Below are 22,622 nucleotides of genomic sequence, written 5' to 3'. Positions count from 1 at the left end.
AAATATAACTGAGATGTGACTAAACGCATAGCTACTTTTCATCTGCATTGTTAGAAACAATTTAATACTAAGACTAATTCTTTAAAAGTGGATAGATCTTGTGACTCTTCTGGTGACTTTTAAGGGAAAATGTGTATTTTTGGGAATATTTTTGGAAATACAGATATCTGGCACCTTCTCCAGGAAAATGAAAATGTTAAGTGGAATAAAATGGAACCCAAATTAGAAACTCTAAAAGGTAAAATATACAAAAGGAACACAAACTCAATAGATTTAGCTTCCTTGGGCCTTTTGTTCCTAACTTACTTTAAAAGCCTAGCTAGGGTTGAGTATTATATAAAATTAGGTATATAACAAGCTGCCAAAAGTCATACAAGTCACCTAAGAAACTATTGCATTACCAAATTATTCCCCAATCTTCAAATCAAGGTAACTTTCCTATGCCCCCTCCCTGTCACGAATCAACAATAAACCAAAATTCACAACCAATACACTGATTTGTTAAACTCTAAACAAGTTATTTTCTCAAACTGTCCACATTAAAAAGTATAGGAATATTCTGAAACTGCTGAACATACACAAAAATAGAAAATACAGACTTTGACCTAAACTTAAATTTGGTCCACCTTTGTTCTGAATCACTGCAGAGAGAAAACACCAGTCCTAAAAATACAAAGAAGCTGATTTTCAAGCTTAATTTATTATTATGTACTTTTAAAATTCAGTTGATGTGTTAAATTATAATGTAGGCTATTACTGGCAATACAGAGGGTCAAGTAACCTGGAAATACGATATAGCAAAAAAAAAAAAAATGTTACTTATACACAGTTCTAGGTTCAAATTCCAACTCTTCAACTTACTTAGGAATACAATGAGAATAACAATACCTCTGTCACGGGGGAGCGGTAAGAGTGAGGTCAGAACTGTGAAATGTCTAGCACTGCAGCTGGCAAGGAGCAGGCATGTTCTGAAGATTAGCTATGTCATCACTGGCAAGAAAGGACTCTTCCTCTGAGTTTGTTCTCTCTGATCGAAAGAAATGATGAAACCTGCTCCACCTGTCTCTTAAGATGGTTGTGAAGATCTAATGAGATAGTACAAATAGGAGAAGGCAGTTTCATGGAGAAAAAGAGAGAACAGGCTTGGACTTTGGACAACGTGCAAACCTCTTGGAGCCTCGTTTTTCTTCAACTCAACTGCAGGTCATAATACCTGTATCTCATATGGTTTTTAATATTGACAATTAAAAACAAAAAGCTAATAAATGTGAAAACACTTAAAAGGTCTGAACTAAATATCAGCTGAATACAAACGAAATTTTACTACAGCATTATTGAAGTAAACTGAACAATGTCAACTCAAATGGTATTATAGCGTGCAAAAATACATATTAAGCCATAATTATCAGATCTATGGAACTAGGACTCTATCATTTTGTCAGAATGAATTCGAGAAGGAGTACGACAATGTGTACGTCTACTGCTCTTGTTGACTGAAGCTCGAGCATGTCTTTCTGCTTTCTCCTGAGGCTGTAAGATAATTAGGAGGCTAATAAAGATCACACAAGGGTCACAAACTCAAATGCCTGAAGGAGGATAGCCAGAAAACATTCGAGGAGCAGCTCATCTTTTTAATCATTTTGTAAGAAGAAGAACAGCACAGTCGTGACAATGAATGTCAGCTGAATCCAGCCTCAGTTTCAAGGGTGAAGAGGTCACTGCCACCAACTGATGCACGCCGTCCTATCTAAAGGGGCACTTGCTACTATAGCAGAAAGCCAGGGAGGAATGAGGGCCCGGTGTGGCCAGAGAGTATATATTTAAAAGCAGCTGCAAATTTAGATTTTTAGGTAAAATTTCTCATTTTTCAAAATACTGATTTTTAAAAACCCATTTTGATACTATGTAAGCCAAATAAGAGGATGTAGTCAGATGTAGTCGATACTCTGCAATCTCTGTAATAAAGACAGTAAATTCCAGGAGGGCAGGCAACCTTGCATGCTCTGCTTCCTCCAGCACGCAGCATAGTGTTTTGCACACAGTAAGTACCTGATAAATATTTTTTGAATAGCTAATGAAGCAAAAGATCTCAGGAGACCAGAGAAAACACCAAGTAACAAAGAAACAGCCAACGAACAGAGAAAATGCCCCAAAGCCGGGGTGGTTGTTTCAGTGACATGGGCACTTCGCAGTCTGATGACTCAGATGAGCTCAGACCTATTTTTTATTAAGTGTACTGACTTCTTAATCCACGAGGTTATCAGCCAATCAGCCAGAAAGCACCGGACATCTACTGAGTTGGCCAACAAATACACAGGTTGATTAGTATGTAGAGTATTAAAAGTATGAATGCACAAGAAAGCAATTTAAAATGTCCAGTCCTGAAATGATAAAGCAAAGTGTGAACCAGTATCTGTGACAGTAACAGACATGAAGCAATGACAACGGAGACTTCTTTCTCAATCCCCTTTCACCCTGCTACTAAATTGCTAGAATAATGGTGACTAATTGCTGGATCCTGGAGAATCTAAATCTAGAGTCATCTGAACCTCACGTAATGAAAGCACATGAAAATCGAGAAAGAGCAAGTATGAAAAGCATTTTTAACAAATCTAAGGACAGGGAAAATACACTGACTTGTAAGGTTTATTTCTCTTCAATGGGCCTGCTCAAAGTCTACCAATCCTGCTTTGACAATGAGAAACCAAAAAAAGCCACCAAACCGGGCTGAGGCCAGGAACTCTCCCTGCACCCAAGAAGAGGGAAACTTCTTTCCCAGCACCTTCAAACAGACGGGTTAGTGCGCGCCAAATTAATGATCACCGGCCCCTCTTCTAGCAGAGAAAGAAACAACACTACAGTCTACACGGGTTTCAACAGGTTCTACAACCGCTGACATTACGTAACAGAGAAAGGCCACGAGCTATCTAAGTACACACAGCAATGTGAACGAAGGGGAACCAAGCTGAAGAACTGAAATGGATGCCCACTGTAGTGTCAGAAAGACTGGATGGAAGGAATGAAGCCAGGAAGGGATGGAGGGATGAGAAAGGGGCAACAACTTTACAAAGAAGTTCCAAGAACCACAGCCCGTAATTTTTTAATTTAATATTTCAGAGAAAGGGAAAAAGGTCACTGCAGAAAAATAAATTAGTAATCTAGAAAAATATCATGTAAGTAACTCCAAAAAAAAACCACATCAAAAACAAAAAAAAAACACCCCAAAAATCATGAATGAAAACCTAAGACACAGAGGACAAATCCAGCTCTAACACTGAAATTATAGAAATTACAGAAAAAGAAAAAGGGACACAGAAAGAAATACTAATCAAAGAAATACTAGAAGAAAATAATCCTTGAGCTGACTAAAGACTTGAGGTTTTTTTTTTTTTTTTAAAGATTTTATTTATTTATTTGACAGAGAAAGCCAGTGAGAGAGGGAACACAAGCAGGGGGAGTGGGAGAGGAAGAAGCAGGCTCCCAGCAGAGGAGCCTGACGTGGGGCTCGATCCCACAACGCCGGGATCACGCCCTGAGCCGAAGGCAGACGCTTAACCGCTGTGCCACCCAGGCGCCCCAAGACTTGAGTTTTAAATGAAAGGGCTCATGAAGCTTTAAGCAGGATTAGAGATGGGAGTAGGGTGGAAAAAACTAAAACAGACGCATCCTGGGAAAAAAAATAGAATTTCCAACCTTCAAAGCACAAAATCAACCTGTACATTTCCAAATATAAAGAACAGGTAACTAATAATGAATAATAATGAGACCTAGCCAGACTTCTCATCTGTAATACTGGTAGAAGAGAGTAGAACAATTTTACAGATTTAAAAAAAAAAAAAAAAACCCAAAAATCTGAAATAACAATATCCTGTATTCAGCAAATATAGAATATCCTGTATTCCATAGGAAGGCAAACCAAAAATACTTGGGCATGCAACAACTCATTAAGTATATAATCCATGAGAGGCTGTCTAAGGAAATCATTCATGGAAATGCTTCTAACAACAACAAAAAAATTAGAAGAACAAAAATCTCAATAAACAGAAAAATGAAGAGTATAAAAAACCGCAGTAAGCAATTAAACATGTGTAAGTGAAATGTAAATAGATACATTTATATTTAGTCACTGAAACTGTAACATAATCATAGGTTTTTAAAATGAAAACAGTATTTCACCACTGCAAACTTATGACGTAGAATGTAAACTCTGTTTTGTAACATCCAGCAGTTGCAGAGAGTACAGGAGGAGGTGGGGGAAAGAGCACAAAGGAAACCCTTAATTTTGATAGAATATGACAGAAAAATATTAAAGTAAGGTAACCAATACAGGAATAGCAAGATGCGCAGTAAACGCTGTGGATTAATTTACAGGGAAGGGAAACCAACGTGATCAATTCAAAGAAGCTGGACAAGAACAAAGTAAAATAAATGATAGAAAATAAGTGACAGAACAACACCAAATTTGTCAGCTTTAATATAAAACACGTGCACTGAATAGTGTAACAGAACATTATATATCTACTCTTCAGTCTCAACAAATCAACTTATTTGCCATGAATTCAAACAAATCAACCAACAAACAACTTAGGGAAACACAGGGAAGCAACTATCCTAGAGCACATGCAGATACAACAGCTCAGGAGTGAGGATGAAAAAGAGAAGGAGAAACAATTCACAAGATGAAGGTGAATCTAGAGGCATAAGAAAAGAGCAGACATTCCTGGAATCACAGGGACAAAAGGAGTCAGAAACAAGAAAAATAAACTGGACATGAAGAAGGTGTTAAAAACAAAGAAAAAAATGGTATCTACTGAAAACAAAAGAGATCCAATGGCCTATATAGAGCCAAAGATAAAATTCAAGGGGCGCCTGGTTGGCTCAGTTGGAAGAGCATTGGACTCTTGATCTCAGGGTCACAAGTTTAAGCCCCATGTTGGGTACAGAGATTACTTAAAATAAAATTCAAGAAAATATTATAGAAATGAAAATATAACTAGAGCTGCATTATTTGAAGGGGACACCGAGTCCTAGGAAAAAACTAGCCATGAAAACCCAAAACTATTTTAAAAATATCCTACTGGTGTCAGACTTCTTCATAGTAGCATTTTAACACTACAAGACTGGAAAAATGTATAAAATACCCTCCAGGAAAGAAAGTGTAACCCACAGATTTCACACCTAAACAAGAAGTCCAGAAAACTATTTCTCATGAGCCCTTCTCAAAGGATTTACACGAGGATGAACTTCAGCTAATCAAGAGATGCCTAAAAAACCAAAGCAAAAGGACCAGCAGAGAGAACTGAATCTTAACTGTAAGATCAAAATAAAAGTGGGAATTACGATTAGGTAATGTATAAATTGAATACTTAAATAGAAGCAAAAGAGCTAATTATTATCTTTAATAACTGGGTGTCAAAAAGTATCATTTAAAGCTGACAAAGCAAATAACACAGGTATAAATATATTTAATACTATTAAAAATAAACAAAAGATAATGTAATAGCCAAAATCAGGATATAGAAGAAGGAAAGGAATTGGGGCGCCTGGGTGGCTCAGTTGTTTGACTACAGCTCAGGTCCTGGGACAGTGCCCCACATGGGGCTCCCCGTTCAGTGGGGAGTCTGTTTCTCTCTCTCCTTGTGCCCCTCCCCCTACTCATTCTAATAAATAAATAAAATCTTAAAAAAAAAAAGGGAAGGAAGAAATCTTACCATTTCATTCATCATTTCATATTTCATCACTGCTCACAGAAATTAATAGTGTGTAAAAATATGAGCATCAAGGTTATTATTATACAGTTATAGTTACACTTACGAAATTAATCTCTAAAAAAAGAAATACAGTTCTTCCTAACTAAAAGAAGAAATATGGAGCAAAGAAAAACTGGCTACTTGGTGAAATGTTTTTAAAAAGCTATAAAAACAGGAAGTATAATATAAAATGACAGAATTAAAACTAGCTGTATTACAAATGTAAAAGGGCTAATCCAACAGTTAAAAAAAAAAAAAAGATTAGATTGGATCCCAAATAAAATTAACCCTGTACTGTACACAAGAAGCACATCTGAAACAAAAAGATGAAAGATGAAAATAACAGGAAAACACCAGGCAAAAACAAACAAACAAAAAAAGAGAAAGAATTACACACTCTTAATATCAGACAAGTTCATAGTGCAAAAAGCATTAAAGGAGACACAGGACCCTTTAAATACTAAAAGATGCAATTTGCACCTAAAGTTATAATAATTATGAAAAACAAAATCACAGCATCAACATTTTATAAAGCAAAAAAGTATAGGCAATACAAATAAAAATAGAAACGCCAGCAGTAGGAAACTTTAAGTCCCCTCAGTCCGCGACAAATCAAGTGAAAAACAAGATGGATACAGAAGAACATGAACACGGAACATCTGCCAAAAAGGACCACATACTAAACCACAAAGAAAAACTTAGTCAATTCAAATACAAAAATAGTACAGATATCTCTTCTGATGATAATATAGTAAAACCAGAAAACAAATAGCAAAACTGGAGGAAAAAGGCACCTAACACCTGGCAATTTAAAGACTCTCACTTAACTTTTCAGTTAAAGAGATCCCCAAAATATAAAATATCTGAAAAGAAATAGTGATAAAAATACTATATATCAGAATCTATGGAACAGAGCTAAAATATAAGAGAAAAGCTCATACCATATTTATGCTGAAAAAGGAAGGAAAGAAAGGAAGAAAGAAAGGACGAAAGAAAACAAATACTCCCAACACAATAGACAAGGAAAGGCACATCCAAGGAATCAGAAGGGAAAGAAAAAAAAAAAAAAAAGCCTAAGAAATGAATTTTAAAACAGGAAAAATGAAAGACCCGAAGGTATCTAAGGCCAATAATAAAAAGGGTGAAAGAGAGCAAACACTGATACATAAGTTAAGAAAAAAATGAGAAAACAATCACATTTAGGCAGAAAATAAAAATCCGTAAGAGACTAATTTGCTAACAATATGCAGCAATGAAATATATAACTTTCTACTTTACTTTTAAGAAGCAAAACAGACTGAAGGCAGAAATCCAAACAGATCAATTTCTATAGAAATCAGAGACAGCTGTCTTAGAGCGATCCTCAAAAAGCATGAGGCCCAGACACTTCCACAGGGAGTTACACCAAACCTTTGAAGTTCAGATGATTTAAATGCTATTAATACAGCTGCAGAGCATAGAAAAAGGAAATCTAAATGATTTCTTCTGAAACAAGCATAACATTAATTCTAAGACTCGAAAAAGATTACCCTCAAACCAGTCCAATCTCAGTTCTGCAAAAATTCTAAATAAAATACTAGCAAATACACTCCAGCACTAGATTAAAGGTAAAACTCCCAAGTACTGACAGAAATAACAAATTCACATACATCATGGACCAAGCAAGGCTTCCAGGACTGTATCCCATATTCATACACATACAAAATACCAGGAACAATTTAACATCCATCAACAAGGGACTGGTTAATCAACTGTGGCTCACTCACCTATAAAATATAAGGTAACTGTAAAGAACAATGAAACTAATCTGGAATAATTTCCACGATATATTATGAAAAAAACTTAAGGTTCAGAACCATCTACAGCATGATATCACCATGTAAAAAGTGTGGGGGCAGATGATGTGTATGTGTTTACATATGCATTAAATATCTCTGGAAGGATCACAAGAACTGGTAATATTGCCTGCCTCTGGAAAGGGTGACTGAGGGACTGAGATGAGAGGGAGACTTCACTGGATATCTTTTGTGTCTCTGCTTTGGAACCACTGCAAACATGTTACCTATCCAAACACAAAATTAAAATCAATTACAAGAAAGGGATGAGCAAAAAGACAGCAGGTGAATGCAAACAAAAAGAAATTGTTGGGAGACAAGTCTCCATGGGTCTCTCATGTTTCAGCATGTCTTAGACTCTGTTTTCAATGATTTTTGCAGAGTAAACAGCCTCAAAGACAGAGACAGTGTCCTCTCCAGAGCCAAGGGCAGACCTTATTTCCCACCATAAAAGATTCAGGTTCCCCAACTAAGCTGGGGGGTTCCTCTTCTGCAATGCAACTCATTGAGCGTGCAGTGCAGATACTGCCTGGCTCTCCTCACATCATTCTGTGGGAATTGAGGCCGGAGGAAGGGGTGCAAGAAATTGCTGATATTCTGGCTATTGCTATGAGTAATAACAATAAAAATTCTTTGATTCTTGTTTCTGCCAGAATCCATGAAACAGTGGCAGGCTAACCTGTCAGCTTGCAGGAAGGGTAAAATCTTCAGGCCCTTCAGTTTTTGATAAGCATTAGTCAAAATAATATTAGATAAAACAGACTATTAGGTAAAGCAGAGGAGAGAAGAGTATAATATAAAAACATCCAATCCAAAAGGAAGATAAATCATAAATATTTGGGCAAATAACATAGCTATGAAATATATAAAGCCAGGAAAAAAAGTGCTGCAAGGCAAATATCACCAAAAGAAATTTAAGAGACTTTAGAAAGAAAAAATTGGTAAAATTATAGCCATAGAGGGGATACTGTAACAAACCCCTTCCTAAATCTGTCGGACTATGTAGACCGCACATAAGCAAGGATACAGACTATTTCAATAATGTAATCAAACTCAATTTATTAGAAATATATATATGTATTTTTAAAAAATAACAAGTAAATCTAATATCTACATCAAAATGACTTCTCATTACACATATCCCTCTCCCAAAAAATGTATCTTTGAAATGCAGATGACTTTTTTCCCTAGCTAACCCCTGAATCAAGCAGATTAAACACTGAAATGAGACATTATCTAGTAAATAACAAGAACGTTTTATATTAAAACCCCAGATATAACTAAAGCTCTTATAAGAAAAATATTTCTACTTCTAAACTACTTTTACTATTAAAATGGAAAGACTGAAAAAAGGTTGCCTGAGTGGCTCAGTCAGTGAAGCGTCTGCCTTCAGCTCAGGTCATGATCTCAGAGTCCTAGAATCAAGCCCTGCATCAGGTTCTCCACTCAGTGGGGAGTTGGCGGCTTCTCCCTCTGTGCTCTCTCTCTCAAATAAATAAATAAAAATCTTAAAAAAAAAAGACTGCAAAAAATAAAGTAGCTTTAGTCTGTACTTAGTAATAAGTTAGTAGCTTTACTTACAACTCTAAAGTAGCTTCTTTAAAAATATCAATGAAATATATGCCCCTTTTAGCTAGCATTAAGGCACAAAAAGTACAAAACCAAAAATGTACATTTGAATGGAAAAGGCAATACAGCGAAAGACATTAAAAAGATTAAAACAACTGCAAGAAAATGTTACATGCAATGCTATGACAATTAATTAGGAAATCTAGAGGATAAGGATTTATTTTCTAGCAGAATGCATATTCTCAAAAGTGACTCAGGAAGTAGAAAAATCTGAATACACTAATGATCACAGAAATCAGAAAGACTGCCAAAGATCTACCTTTAAAAAGGTAGATGGTTTTATACTTGAACTCTATCTGATCGGAAAAGAACAGTACTTCCTGGGTTAAATTATCCCAGAGCAAAGATGGTAAGCTTTCCAATTCATTTTGCCAGCATAAGCTTTGTCTCACATAAGTTTGGTATCAATGTTTCAAAACAGCAGTTAACACATGGTCAGAGTTCAATCCAGCCACATCAGAGATCAACAGAACTCCATTAAAACATTAAAAAATCAACATAATTTATCAACAAATAAAAAGGGGGAAAAGCATTTAATAAAATTATACTGTTTTTTGCTTTAGGTAAAAAAGAAAAATGACATATAAAAAAGATAATAAATATAATAAAGATATTTACCATAACTCAAAGCAAGCATCTATTAGGCAGTGAAACACTAAAGACACTGAACAAAACAAGCACGCCCATTGGCACCATTATTATCTATATCATTTTTAAGCTTCAAACTAATGCAGTAAGACAAAGAAACAAAACATATATATAAACATTTGAAAACATCATCTTCATTTGCAGATGACAGTTATAGCTCTAGAAAATCCAAGGATTCACCTATAACCAATAACTTCTCTTTAAATCAGCAAAAGCAGTTTGAAATTCAAATGGTTAAAAACAAATGCCATTCATAACAGTAACAAAACTTTAAAATACTAGATAGAAACTTAAGTTAAACAGTAAATATACAGGTTCTCAATGAATTAAAACAAACGTAGAGACAAACCATGTCTCCTTGACAGGTGAACTGAAAATTTTAAAGGACCAGCATTGAGCAAGGACATCATGTACACCTGAAACTTATATTATATACCAATTTTACCTCAATTTAAAAAAAGACAGCATACATCTTTCTTACTGATTTAATAAAGGGTGACACACATAGCCCAACTGAGTCTTTTGTTAATAAACTATATATGCAACTCATCTGTACTCTGTATATAATATACATAAAATGTCTAAAGTTAGAAAATAAGACTTCATGATAGAAGCCCTCACTGTGAGAATTCCACAATATAAAACCTAACACAATATAAAAATTAACTCACATTTTCCCTCTAAAAATGATAAAGTCTTTTGTTGCTGGGCTTACAACAACGGCTCTCATTTCCCTAAATCATTCACATGCACACTGTGTTGTTTATAATAGGCTAATATCTTAAAAAAACCCACAAACAAAAAAAAACAAACACTGAGATCATGTATTTCAAACTACACAGGTGCTACACACAGTATGTTTTAGTGTATCCTGGGAGCACTTAAAATCAGAAAGCATATATGGCACATAAGATTCTGGAAGAAAATTCTTTTATATCACCACTAGTGTGAAAGTGGAAATTAAAAAGTTTTCTATTTTTTTTTTTTAATTAAAGAAATGTATGGTTTGCCTCTTAGGATTTAAGTCTCCAGGTTAAACTTTTACTATTCTATATTCATTTACTGACGGACTGATGGACTCAGATATATTTATTTTATACTCTTGGTTCTAACTCAGTATTATGCTCTACCAATTTTGTTGCTCAAATTGTTCACTGGGAGCTCTTTGAGACTGGCTCCTGGATCCCTCTGACACAACCTTACCTTTTTGGATTTTCAACACTTCCTTGCTTTCAGACAATACAAAACCTCCAGGCTCCTCTTTATTTTCTCTGCTCCAGCCCTAGAATCAGCGGTTTCACCAATGGAGCCTGGTTCTTTTTACTGGAGATTTACTTCTAAATATTTAGAAACCAAGATTTGGTGCTGGGTGTCAAAGATTTTTGTAGTTATAAAAAGGTTGCTCACACCAAAAAGCATTATAAGGAAAGGCCTAAGCCTGAGATAAATGAAGAGTACAGTTTAAAGGAATTAAGATAAAGGACACCCAAAAAGCAATAATCTAGGAGGTGCTGAGAGGTCAAGAAGCCTGGAGATCCCAATCCCAAATCAGTCTAGCAGAAAATGGAAGAAATCAAACAAATCATAAATCTTATAAATATTTAGCTGGCAAAGGAGTAGGACTATCTAGAATATATCCTTTATGGTTTTTCTTATTATATTACCTTTATACACTTAAAATGTTAAGAGTTAAATATAATCCCCCCAAAATGCAGAGCCACTGTGCTAATATTGCCCTCCCTGAAACCAAACCACTCAGTGGCTGGGGAGATACTACTCAAGGCCATCTCTGAGGCAAATCCAGGGAAGTATTTTGAATTACCAGGGCTACTGTGACTTAAAGAGGGGGAGAAAAAGCATTAAAAAAAAAAAAAAAGTTATTCAAGTAATAAATGGTCCCTGAAAAAATATTCACAAGCATTTCTTTAATAGTCCTAAAATCTTTCTTGAACTCAACAAAATATTCAGTGACTCTCTGCAAAATCCTTACTCCTCCCTTGTGGGGGAAAAAAATCATATTTCATAATTTTCACATTTTGCAAAGATTCAACATCCCTGGCATTTTGCTGAGGAACCAGGTACTATTGAGTCACTCTACTGCTAACCCTCAAGTCACCTGGGACTCCTTGTTGGAGAAGCTTATTGTAACTGCAGGCTGACTCACTAGCGGGACCCAAGCAATCTGGAGGCTCCTCGCCCCCTCCTCTCTGCCCCAGAAGCTGCCTCAAGAATACAGCCTTGAGAGAGTTGTGTGGTATTGAGAACATCTGGACAATATATGTGACTAAACCTAGTTATGGCCCCTGTATAATCTTTTAAGATTTGGCAGACAGAGATCTAACTCGTATTGCTGCTGCCCAAGACAAGCCTCGTATGTAAGCCCCCTCACCTACAAAAACTACCAAGGTGCCTGGCTGGCTCAGTGGGAGGAGTGCACAACTCCTGATCGCAGGGCTGTGAGTTTGAGCCCCACTTTGGGTAGAGAGATGACTTAAATATTTTTTAAAAATAAAAAACTGCCACCTACCAATTTGGACTGGTTTGTCTCTTCCTTGGTCTCTGGTCTCTCCCTGCCCTTTGCACAGCAGAGCAGTTTCATCCCATAGCTGGGAAACTCTGGGGAGCTTTGGAACCAACACTCCTTCCTCCCCTTTCTAGCACTCACTAAACCCAACTCATCCTCTCTTTGTCAGGCCTCCGACAGGGCTCTCTTTCTCCTCCCAGGGCTTCATCTAACCACTTCCACATCAAGTGCCTCGACATTCTCTAAACTGGTCTTTAAAGAAATTACCTGCTTTACAAACATTTTTGCATATGAAAGATCCAAGTTTGAAATAATTTATTTTAAAAGCTTCCTTATATAGCCCTAATCTATCTTTTCACCTTCCATTCTCTCATTGTTTTCCCTTGCCCCAAACTATACCTGCCTACTTGTTATTCCTCAACAGGCCCTCAGTTTCTCTCCCCATCTTATTATTTTTTTTTAAGATTTTATTTATTTGACAGAGAGACAGCCAGCGAGAGACAAAACACAAGCAGGGAGAGTGGGAGAGGAAGAAGCAGGCTCCCAACGGAGGAGCCTGATGCCTCTCTCCCAATCTTATTAATCCTTTCAAGGTCTAGATTAAATATCTAAATAGATCATCTTTTACTATGCACTTTTCTATACATATAAAATATTTTGTGAAAGGGCAAAACTGTTGACAGACGTGGGCTGAGCCCTAGCTTTGCTTTTATAGAGGGAAAACAGAAAAAATGAGAGAACTTTGGAAATGCACTTTATTCCTATTCATTAGAATTCCTTGAAAATAAGACTTTGTCAATACCACACATCTTAACCAAAACAAGAACAGTGGCCAGGGAACAAAACCTTTTCCCCTTGGAGGCCAAGTATTATTGGTTCACTTGGTCTTTTTAGGGTCTCTGTTGCATTTCTTCAGATTTAAAATCAGGAAAGCTTACTTGAATGTCAAAGTGATATTTTTAAAAATCAACATTATGAAAGTGATACAAGGATAAGAACACAAAAGAGCCAAGATTGATAACTGAATATGAAAGATCTATGAAATGAGACAAATCAAGAATTGGTAAATAAAGAAATGTCCTCATCCTGAAATTTTATTAGTGAAATCAGAAATGGAATCTGAAACTTACCTCATGCTTTAGAAATCTATCAGAACTTCCTTCTCACTGAACTATGTACTTTAGTTCAATTTCTATTCTATGTATCTCCTTTGAATAGGATGCTATAAAGAATGTATCTCCAGAGATACCATTGTCCACACATCATCACTGTACTGTCTACGGTACTTCTATTTCTATAGGGAGGATGAAAGGATCTAGGCTTCCAAAAGATTAAGCAATCTGTCAAAACCAGACTTCAGATTTTAGCCATGTAGGCCACCAAATTGCTCATAAAAAGCAGGAAGTATCTTTTTAATTAAATTGTAGCTTTAAATTGTCACATAGGAGAGCAGACAGTCAAATTACCCTCCCACCCACTCCCATTGCTTCTCCATATCTTATAACTATTACTGCTGCACAATACCTTCAGACATCTAATTTGGAATTAAATAACTATGGGCTTTTAAAATAAAATATCAAAGGAACTGCAGATTTGTTAGCATGTTAAATATGGCACCTACCATAGATTTCTCTCTCCAAGTCAAGGTAGTATCTCTTAGTATGAACAGGTCTTGTTTACTTAGCACTCACTATCTACAAAGAACTATTCAGGACTTCTCACTTGACTCTTACAATTAATCTGTTAGAGGCACAACTTCTAGTCCTAAGTTTCTGGGAGAGCAAACCAAAACCAAGATGACATAGCTATAAAGTGGTAAAATAAGGATCTGAACTCAGCAAGCTAAATTCAAAGTTAGTACTTTGTTCAAAGTATTGCTGTTCTTTACAACATTTTAAATGCAAATTGGTACTGCTTTTGAGCAGCTAGGTATTAGAAGTAGGGCAGTAAAACTGAATTTAGTGTCTTATAGGCATACAATTTTCATAATGGCATACAATGGATAAGACTGTAACAATGTTTAAGTTTCTTGTATGACCATGCCTGATCCATTGCCTTATGTCTTATAAAGTAAAGACATACTAAATTAAGTAAAGACATACTAAATTTGAAATTACTATACAAAACAAAAAAAGCATTTTAGAAATGCTAACACAAGCAGAACAAGGTAAAATATTTTTCAGGTTACTTTAACAGTTTTTCTCTTTTTATTCAGTACTTGGTTTATGGTATCTTTAGGTATGATTTTATTTTTATTTACACCGCTTGGCATCATAATGCTCTTGTAAACGGAGAATTCCTGTCTTCAGGAATTCTAGAAGGTTCTCTGCCATTTCCCTTCAAACACTGCCTCTTGCCAATTCCATCTCCCATCATACATATGTTGTACTTTTTGTCCCACAGTCTTTTAGTGAGCCTATGCCTTTGGACTGTAAACTTCATAAATATATCTCAGGGTTTTTTTTCTCCCTCACTAGGTGGAACAGGATGGCTAGCGCGAGCTGGAGTTGAATATTTCCCTTCTCCCAGGTCAGTCGGGCTCTGGTGAACTAGTTTCTCTGAGGCAGGCCCTGTTAGGAAGAGAGTCCCTCTGCTATATAACAAAATGATCCCTTTTCCCCTCCCCTTACCAGGAGGGCATTCTTCTCCCGTATTACCAATGGGAACCTGGTCAAGCTCCTAGAGGACAATCTCACAAAACTGTGGGGGTCCCACTGTGACTAGGTCTCCCTGGAGTTTTAAACCCCCGGACTTGTCTGCACTGAGTCCCCAGCAATTCATCAACACTTCAGGTTTACCTACCCTGGCACTGGTTTCCTGCAGTGGTTCCCACTCTTGAGTCTGTGCCAAACCTGCTGTCACCGAGGGGGGGCAGTTTGCCCTGTGTCCTCCCATCTCTTGTGAATTCAAGAAAAGTTATTGGTTTTTCAGTCTGGTCAGCTTTTTACTTGTTGTTAGAACAGTGTGGCTACTTCCAAATTTCTTACATGCGCAGCTAGAAACAGGAAGTCAACTCCATCCCTGTTTCTGAGATTATTTTACATATGGCAGATGCTCTCGCCCCAGGCTCCATCCATGTACCTCCTTCATATTCTCCAGTGCTGTTACACTCTGCTTAATTTTCTCAGACCCATCTTACACCTCACTAATTCTCCTTACAGCTCTAATGTGCTACTTACTGCCTCAATTTCTGTCTTATCCACCATGTGTTTTTTTTTAACCTATTTCCTATTCATCCTTTTATCACTGTAATGATTTGAAAAAAAAATCTACAGTTCTAAAGTTCTTGTGGGTGGTAATTCCAATCACATCTGCTCTCACTCCTTGTATATCTTTAATTTTTCATCCCAGGTTCACCTTTAATAGATGGTGACTGTATTTTTCTATAGGAATCCCATGTGGGTTTTAGAACAGTTGTGCTTTTGCTGTGTCAGCCTCTTCTAGGATATCATCTATTTTGAAATTTCTATAATACAGTATCAGGGATCTGACACTTTCTACTGCCTTCAATTTCACTGCATTGCATGACAATTTATGGGGACAAAAAATTACTTCAATGCTGTCCTATAATGTAATCTTTATGAAGTCATTTAAAACTATTAGGAATCCACATTTAAAACTGAACCAAGTAACTATCAAGGCAAATAAATGAACAGAGATGTCAAATCACATATAACAGAAACTCCACAAAAGGCAAAATTTACACAAACTCAGACAATGATAATTAACTCTTTATTTGAAATCCTGCTTCATGGTTGGCAATTTTTTTTTTACCTCAATTATAAGAGATATGCCATTTTCAGAAAGCATCCTCAATTCAGAAAGATTAAACATGTGGAGGGGGTCTTAAAACCAAGAAAAAGCAGTACGTAAGGTAAAGAGCAAGTTTATAACGGAAAATGAGAACCACAACCATCCGAGAAGTGACCGTATCTAGAGAAGGAAAAAGTACATCTTCTTACACAGAAAGCCAGACCACTAGAAGGCTGCTTGTGCACACAGGAATCCGAGTACGACTGCCTAGTGCAACCTACCTTCGACGTCTGAGTGAGTCTGTACGTTACATTCTCTGGCAGAATGCACAGAAGGCGGGAGCCTTTTTCCTCACTTTCATTACAAAATGAGTACCCTTCCAAGTGATTCAATCTTTCTCCAAATTTGTTTACTTTGACAGAGTTAAGAGTCACATCTCACTCTGTCCTCAGAGTCAGGTTTATTCCTGATGATTCTGAAAAGCTCTGCTTTGATTCACTGGTAAGTTTATATAATGAACTCTCAGAAAAGTAACTCTTAAGTTACAAGTCAGGTACACAAGCACACACATAGTACCAATCACCAATAAAGCAAAGATTTCTTAAATACGAACCTTACTAAACCTCAATTACACTCCTGCAAACTAAAATAAAAACTGAGCTTTACAGGACACAAAACATGCTATCATCTAATGCGCTTTAAAGACCAATAAAATCAAGACTAAGAATTTGCTAATAATATTTATTTCATCTTTTGGTTTTCTTTCTGAAAATGAGGAACAAAGAAATGAAGAAAGATTCTACGCCCATAAAATTTATATTAAGTTCACAGACTACACAATGAATTATTAGGTCCATAAACTAAACAATGAAGCACACAGAAGAGGCGTAAGTACATGAAATAGGCAGTGATGACCGACAGAAGCAGAAAAATGTTCACCTTCAGCCCAGAGGCTGATCTATACCCTGCACAGTTCCGATAAGGATCAAATACGGCCTGGTTGCTACATTCTTAAAGGGTCTCATGACTGCCTGTATATGTCTGTCACCCATAGTTAATATCAAGCTGAATGATAAGCACCAGAGAAATCTTGTGAAAGTAGTTTTACGAGCAGAAATTTGAAGAAAACATTTATGATCTAATACTCCCCCTTGAACAGTAAGCATATACCCACCAGCTTCACACAGCAAAAGTGCAGCTCTTTTGGCCTACAGGTCCTATCTCTGTGCTACTTAAACTTACTAAGTTGCACTGTAAAATGTCTCCAGAGTTCTTTCTTAACCGGCATGGCACACTCAGTGAGACCATGCAACACGTCGTCCCTGACTTCAGGGCAATCTATATAAACACGCACCATGGCACTATGAATCTTTTTCCCTCCTGCCAAAACACCACCGGCAGTGGATAACCACTCATATCATTCCGAATGATTGATTCCCTGCCAGACTGCCTTGGGCCTCCTGCCTGAACCTCTGTGGAGCCAACTGTCTCAACCCTGAGAGCTTCTTCCACCTAGCCAATTTTTTTCTCCAGTTACCAAGACTTGAGTATTTGCATATAGTATTACAAGTTAAAGAAAACAAACAAAAAAATCATTGTGATCTAGTCTGGAAACCAACCATTTGGAGTAACATCTCTGAGTATAAATCTGAAACTCCGAATCACCAGTTTATATTTAAATTTCTGAAATTCATCCTAGAGTTTAGCTATAAATATATCCAGCCTGAAAAACAAGCCCAACTAATCTCCTCGCTGTGAATATTTATAGAGTTAAATTAATATATATTTAACAAATAAATTTCAAAATTTCAGTTCTAGCTAGTTTAGGAAAGACTGTAAAAGGTTTAATAAGCACCATGCTGAATAAAATTCTCATTTGAATATCAACACAATTTAGAGGCCCCATCTCTCTGATGCATTATCTCTCTATTGAATCAATTGTTAGGAATTCAAAAATGAAGTTATAGAAGTCCAGGTGACTGAAACGATTCCGTTTCAGAGATTCTGTGACTCAACTTGCTCTAAACTTTATAGTAATCCTACCGTACGCATTAAAGAGGCCAATTTTCAGAATCACCACCTGTGATAGATGAGATTGGGGAGACTGAAGGGTAACATATATGCTACGACAAAGTAAGCCTCTTTGGTATAAGGATTATTTTAAAAGACTGAAAAACAAGAGACACAGGATAAGCTCTGAAAACAGAGTAAACGTTATCCTTTTGTAAGGGCAATTTACATTTACAAAGGAAATCTCCATTTTTAAGAGTGTTTCCCTTTCAGCACGGGGAAGAAAAGGCTGACTCTAAATCATAAGAGAATATTACAAGAGAATCTTATCAGTGGAGAAGACACCCAGAATTAAATATGCATAACAAACCCCTTGTTTACCATGATTTTCCCGGTAACTTCCCATAACTAGCTTCTTCCAACCCCACCCTCATTTTCTTTGTGTTTAGCTGAAGAAGGTATTTAAACCCACATTCTAAACCATCTCAGAGATTTGCTCCCTTCTCCCAGGGTATCTCCCATGTAGACAAGACTTAAGAATGTTAAACTTTCGTTTTTCTCTTATTAACCTTTTATTAGAGGTCTCGGCCAAGAACTCGGAAGGGTAGAGTGATTATTTCTTCCTTCCCTACAGGGCTCTGCCCTCAAAACGGCCTGGTATAAGAATTCCCATAGACTGTAATAGGGAGGCATACCGCCCATCAGCCACTCTCTCTAACCTAAATCAGCCAATTGAAACAACTCCTTCTTTTACCATAGCTGGCCACTGTCCCATTTTTAAAACTTTAAGAGCCATATATAATTTTTATGAAGAAGCTGTTTTGGCTGCTTGTTTCAAATGTTTATAGACAGTTAATACATATTCAACAAATTAAAAAGTTTCAGATCTACCTACCATGAAGTAGGTTACCATTCTTAAAAATATTTGCATCTTCATTTGCTTTTTGCATCAAGTTTACTAACTTCTGAATTGGAAGACTATTAAATATTTAAAAGCTAAATTCTTGGCTTACAGTGTTCAATAACAAAAATTCAACTGAGTAAATTTTAAAGATCTAATTGGCTTTACTAATCAGTCCATGAATTAGGCAGCATCCTGTCTAGCAAGTAGAGGGGTGCTCCAAAGGTCTACAAGAAAGGAAGGGTTTTTGGGGGGGGGAGAAAATTATTAGCAAGGAGTCCATTGTTTTAGGCAAGGTCACCTTTCTAAGGGGAACTGAAGGGATCTATCAGATTTCCTAGTGCTGACCAGGAAATTCTCATGTTGACTGGTTAAAGGTTACATTTGGCGGTGGGGGGCTGAAACTGTAGTTAGGTTAGGTATTAAGTCTTGGTTTACTGACTTGGTGCCTTGATCAAAGTGACACCATTTTGGGCCTGTGGGTTCCTTTCTAACAAGACTATCCCCAAGCAGAAGGTTACATACTGGTTCTTGAAGATATCTTCAAGACACCAAATACGTGAGCTAGTAAAACAAAACAAAACAAAACAAAACAAAACAAAACAAAACAAAAAAAACCTCTAAAGTTGAGCCCAATTAAATCAGGGAATTAAAAACTGCCAAATATCAACATTCACAAAGACGGAAGCACACATATATCACACAAAAAGTAAATGTACAGAATACTAAGGTTATGCGCAAATACAGAGTCAAGGAATTAACATTTGTGCTTTCAAAATTCAAGGCTAGACTCTTAACATTTAAGGGCTTTTTTTTTTTTTAAAGACACTTGCAATAAACAATAATTATGGAGGGTAATGACACGATAATGGAGTACAAATGAGAAACAAGCCCCATCACTTTTACCTCAAATTTTGAACCTGAGAATGTTTCTTTATTTTTTAAGTAACTGAATTTCAATGATAATGCAAAGCAGCCAATTCAATTTCACAATGCAAAAAGGTTTGGATATAATCAACAGGTACATTTACTATTCAAAGGAATTGCTACAATCTCCTTTTACTTATTCATTGGAAAATAAATGGGAAAAAGAGTTCTATTGTCACTACTATAATAGTGTGGCCGATGCACTGCTCTATGAGAGAGAGATTCCTAAATCAGTGTGCAAAAAAGCTAGTCAGGCTAACATATTTATGTCAATATTAAAGTCTACCCCCCACTCCAGCCTTTTTGCAGTCTGGGGAGACACCTCAAATGCTTCACTGTTACCCCACTGATGAACCTTCGGCTGACGCCCAGCGGTAGGCTCCACCTGCTTTATTCACTGCTCTATCCCAAGTTCCTCACACTACACCTCGCACTCCACAAGTTCTCAAAAGACATTTATTGAGGGGCGACTGGGTTAAATGGGTTAAGTGACCCACTCTTGATTTTCATTTATGAAGGTCATGATCTCCCAGCGTGGGGCTCCACGCTCAGCACAGAGTCGGCCTGTCCCTCTCCCCGCCCTCCGCTCCTCCCCCAAATCATGCACGCTCAGGTAAATAAATAAAATCTTTAAAGAAAAAAAAGACTTGTTGAGTGAAGTCAACCTTTCAACTGGCTTCACTGTTTACTGGTGCTCTTCCTACTTATCCTATTCCAAACCAAATATTACATTTCAAAAATCACTGAAATTTCTTGTAGGCTTTTGAAATTTGTCTATTTCTGAAAATTTTGAAAAAAGCTGGGAAAAAACTGTGTTTTTTTTTTTGTTTTTTTTTTTTTTCCAAGTCTACTTCAAAATGTCCCAAGGCTACACTGAAAAATCTTCCCTAGGATTTTAAATGTTTGGAGACTGGTCAGGAAAGAATGATAAAGCCAAAGCACCAGACCTAGCTAAAACACCAGTTAGCTCCAGGGCTCCTTGCCTTTTAAATTTTACCTGAAACATAACATTCATAAAATCTAAGGTAATTCTAATTTAAAACAGCATTTTAAAGCACTGGACTTACCATTATAGGTTATTCTTGGCTTTGTTAAACACATCACAAGATGTAAATCCATTTCATCTGAAGGTACAAATTTCGAGCATACAGGGCACTTAAATCCTAAAAAGTAAAAGAAACCCATTTTACTCAATTATTCTGAATATCTAATTCTATTTTTTAAAAAAGCATCAAAGACAAAAGGCATTTCAAATTTCAATTATTATACTTACAGTAAAGCACTACTTAATTGCAAGTTAGGCTGCGAAGAGTTTGTAACTATAATAACTAACTTCAATCAATTTACAAAGACCATCCCATTTCAAATGAAACAAATACAAATGAGAAGACAGGCTCACTACAAAACTCCCATATCTTTTTCTAACGTATGGGGTCCAATCATTCTTGTTTCTAATTTTTTACATTAACCCGATTCTGATTTTGAGGAAATTACCTTTCTGAGCTTATTCTGAGTCACAAGGTTTTACAGTTCCTTAGTACCTTAGAAACTATTCTACTCCACTGACCCTTTAAAAATTATCCTGATGAAGAAAAGTCAAAATTGGCAAAATCAAGTCTAGAATCTAAGACTCTAGGTATAGTGATCTTTCTCTCACACTACACTACCAAAGTCACAATGCAAACCAAAAATAGCATCAAATAGGACAGATTTCCCAGTCAACTCTGACACTTAAATATTAGCTAGTTTCCTACAACATTCAATCTGCACCAAGTATTTGCCTAAAGTAGTCTATTTAATTAGTACACTGAAGGTCAGAATATGCTATATATTCAGCTCTACCTTACTCCCTCTCATTTCCCAGGGGAACTGTCCCATCTATGGTTCCTTACTGTTGCCCTGCTGCCCTACTGCTCCCTCTCTGACATCCCAAAGCAGATTGAGCAGTACTGGACACCTGATTCAAGATAGCCAATTTACAGTTTGGCTAGGAACAACAAACCAGAAGTGGCACAAAATGATGGTCTGAGCCAATCTGTTTTTCCTGGAAATATGACAAGAAACAGCAAGACAGTATACTTGTCAGCTGTAAAGAGCTGAGGCAGAAAGGGCACATGTAAGTAAGAGAGAGAGCAGCGGCTCCTATCAGCTGAACTTACAAGAGAACAGAAACTCTGGCCAGCAGAGGAAAATGGTTTGCATGGAGATCTCAGAGCAGATGTACAGAAAGGAGCGGAAGTGCCCTGAGAGACAAAAGCCAGTAAGACAGGTAGTGAAAGAAACCAGTCCCTAATGCTGCCTCAGAGTCTGACAGCTCTATACTTCGAGCACGTGTGTTCTTCGAGGTGCTCTCTTCCATTCATTGTGACTTGAAACTCACTGTGACCAAATGTGTCAGACTAGAATCATACTTCATGCAGAACTTTATACAAATTAGGAAAAGGTTCTGGCATGGGTACTTAATCCAGGCATTCAAATTCCTAAATGAAATACATGATTTTGAACACAGTTTTTAACATTGTAGTAAATGCATTTTAAAAGAAAGGAATAAAGGTATGTTTACTTCCCCTTCTTGAAAACCATCAAACTGCTCACAAAGTAGAGAAAACTGTGTGTGCAAAGAACTACCTGGATTTCTAGCTAAG

The 22,622-nt window shown here is 36.7% G+C and overlaps 1 protein-coding gene across 1 annotated transcript in view; it reads right to left on the bottom strand.

Moving 5' to 3' along the window:
- Window positions 1–22,622, bottom strand: part of ZNRF2 (zinc and ring finger 2) — a 106,628-nt gene that overhangs the window by 26,300 nt on the left and 57,706 nt on the right. The window contains 1 exon segment of the mRNA XM_034644571.1: window positions 21,045–21,140. Coding sequence (XP_034500462.1) covers window positions 21,045–21,140 — 96 coding nt within the window.

Source organism: Ailuropoda melanoleuca, chromosome 1 (assembly GCF_002007445.2).
Source record: "Ailuropoda melanoleuca isolate Jingjing chromosome 1, ASM200744v2, whole genome shotgun sequence".
NCBI classification, from domain to species: Eukaryota; Metazoa; Chordata; class Mammalia; order Carnivora; family Ursidae; genus Ailuropoda; species Ailuropoda melanoleuca.
This window is presented reverse-complemented; position numbering and strand designations above follow the sequence as displayed.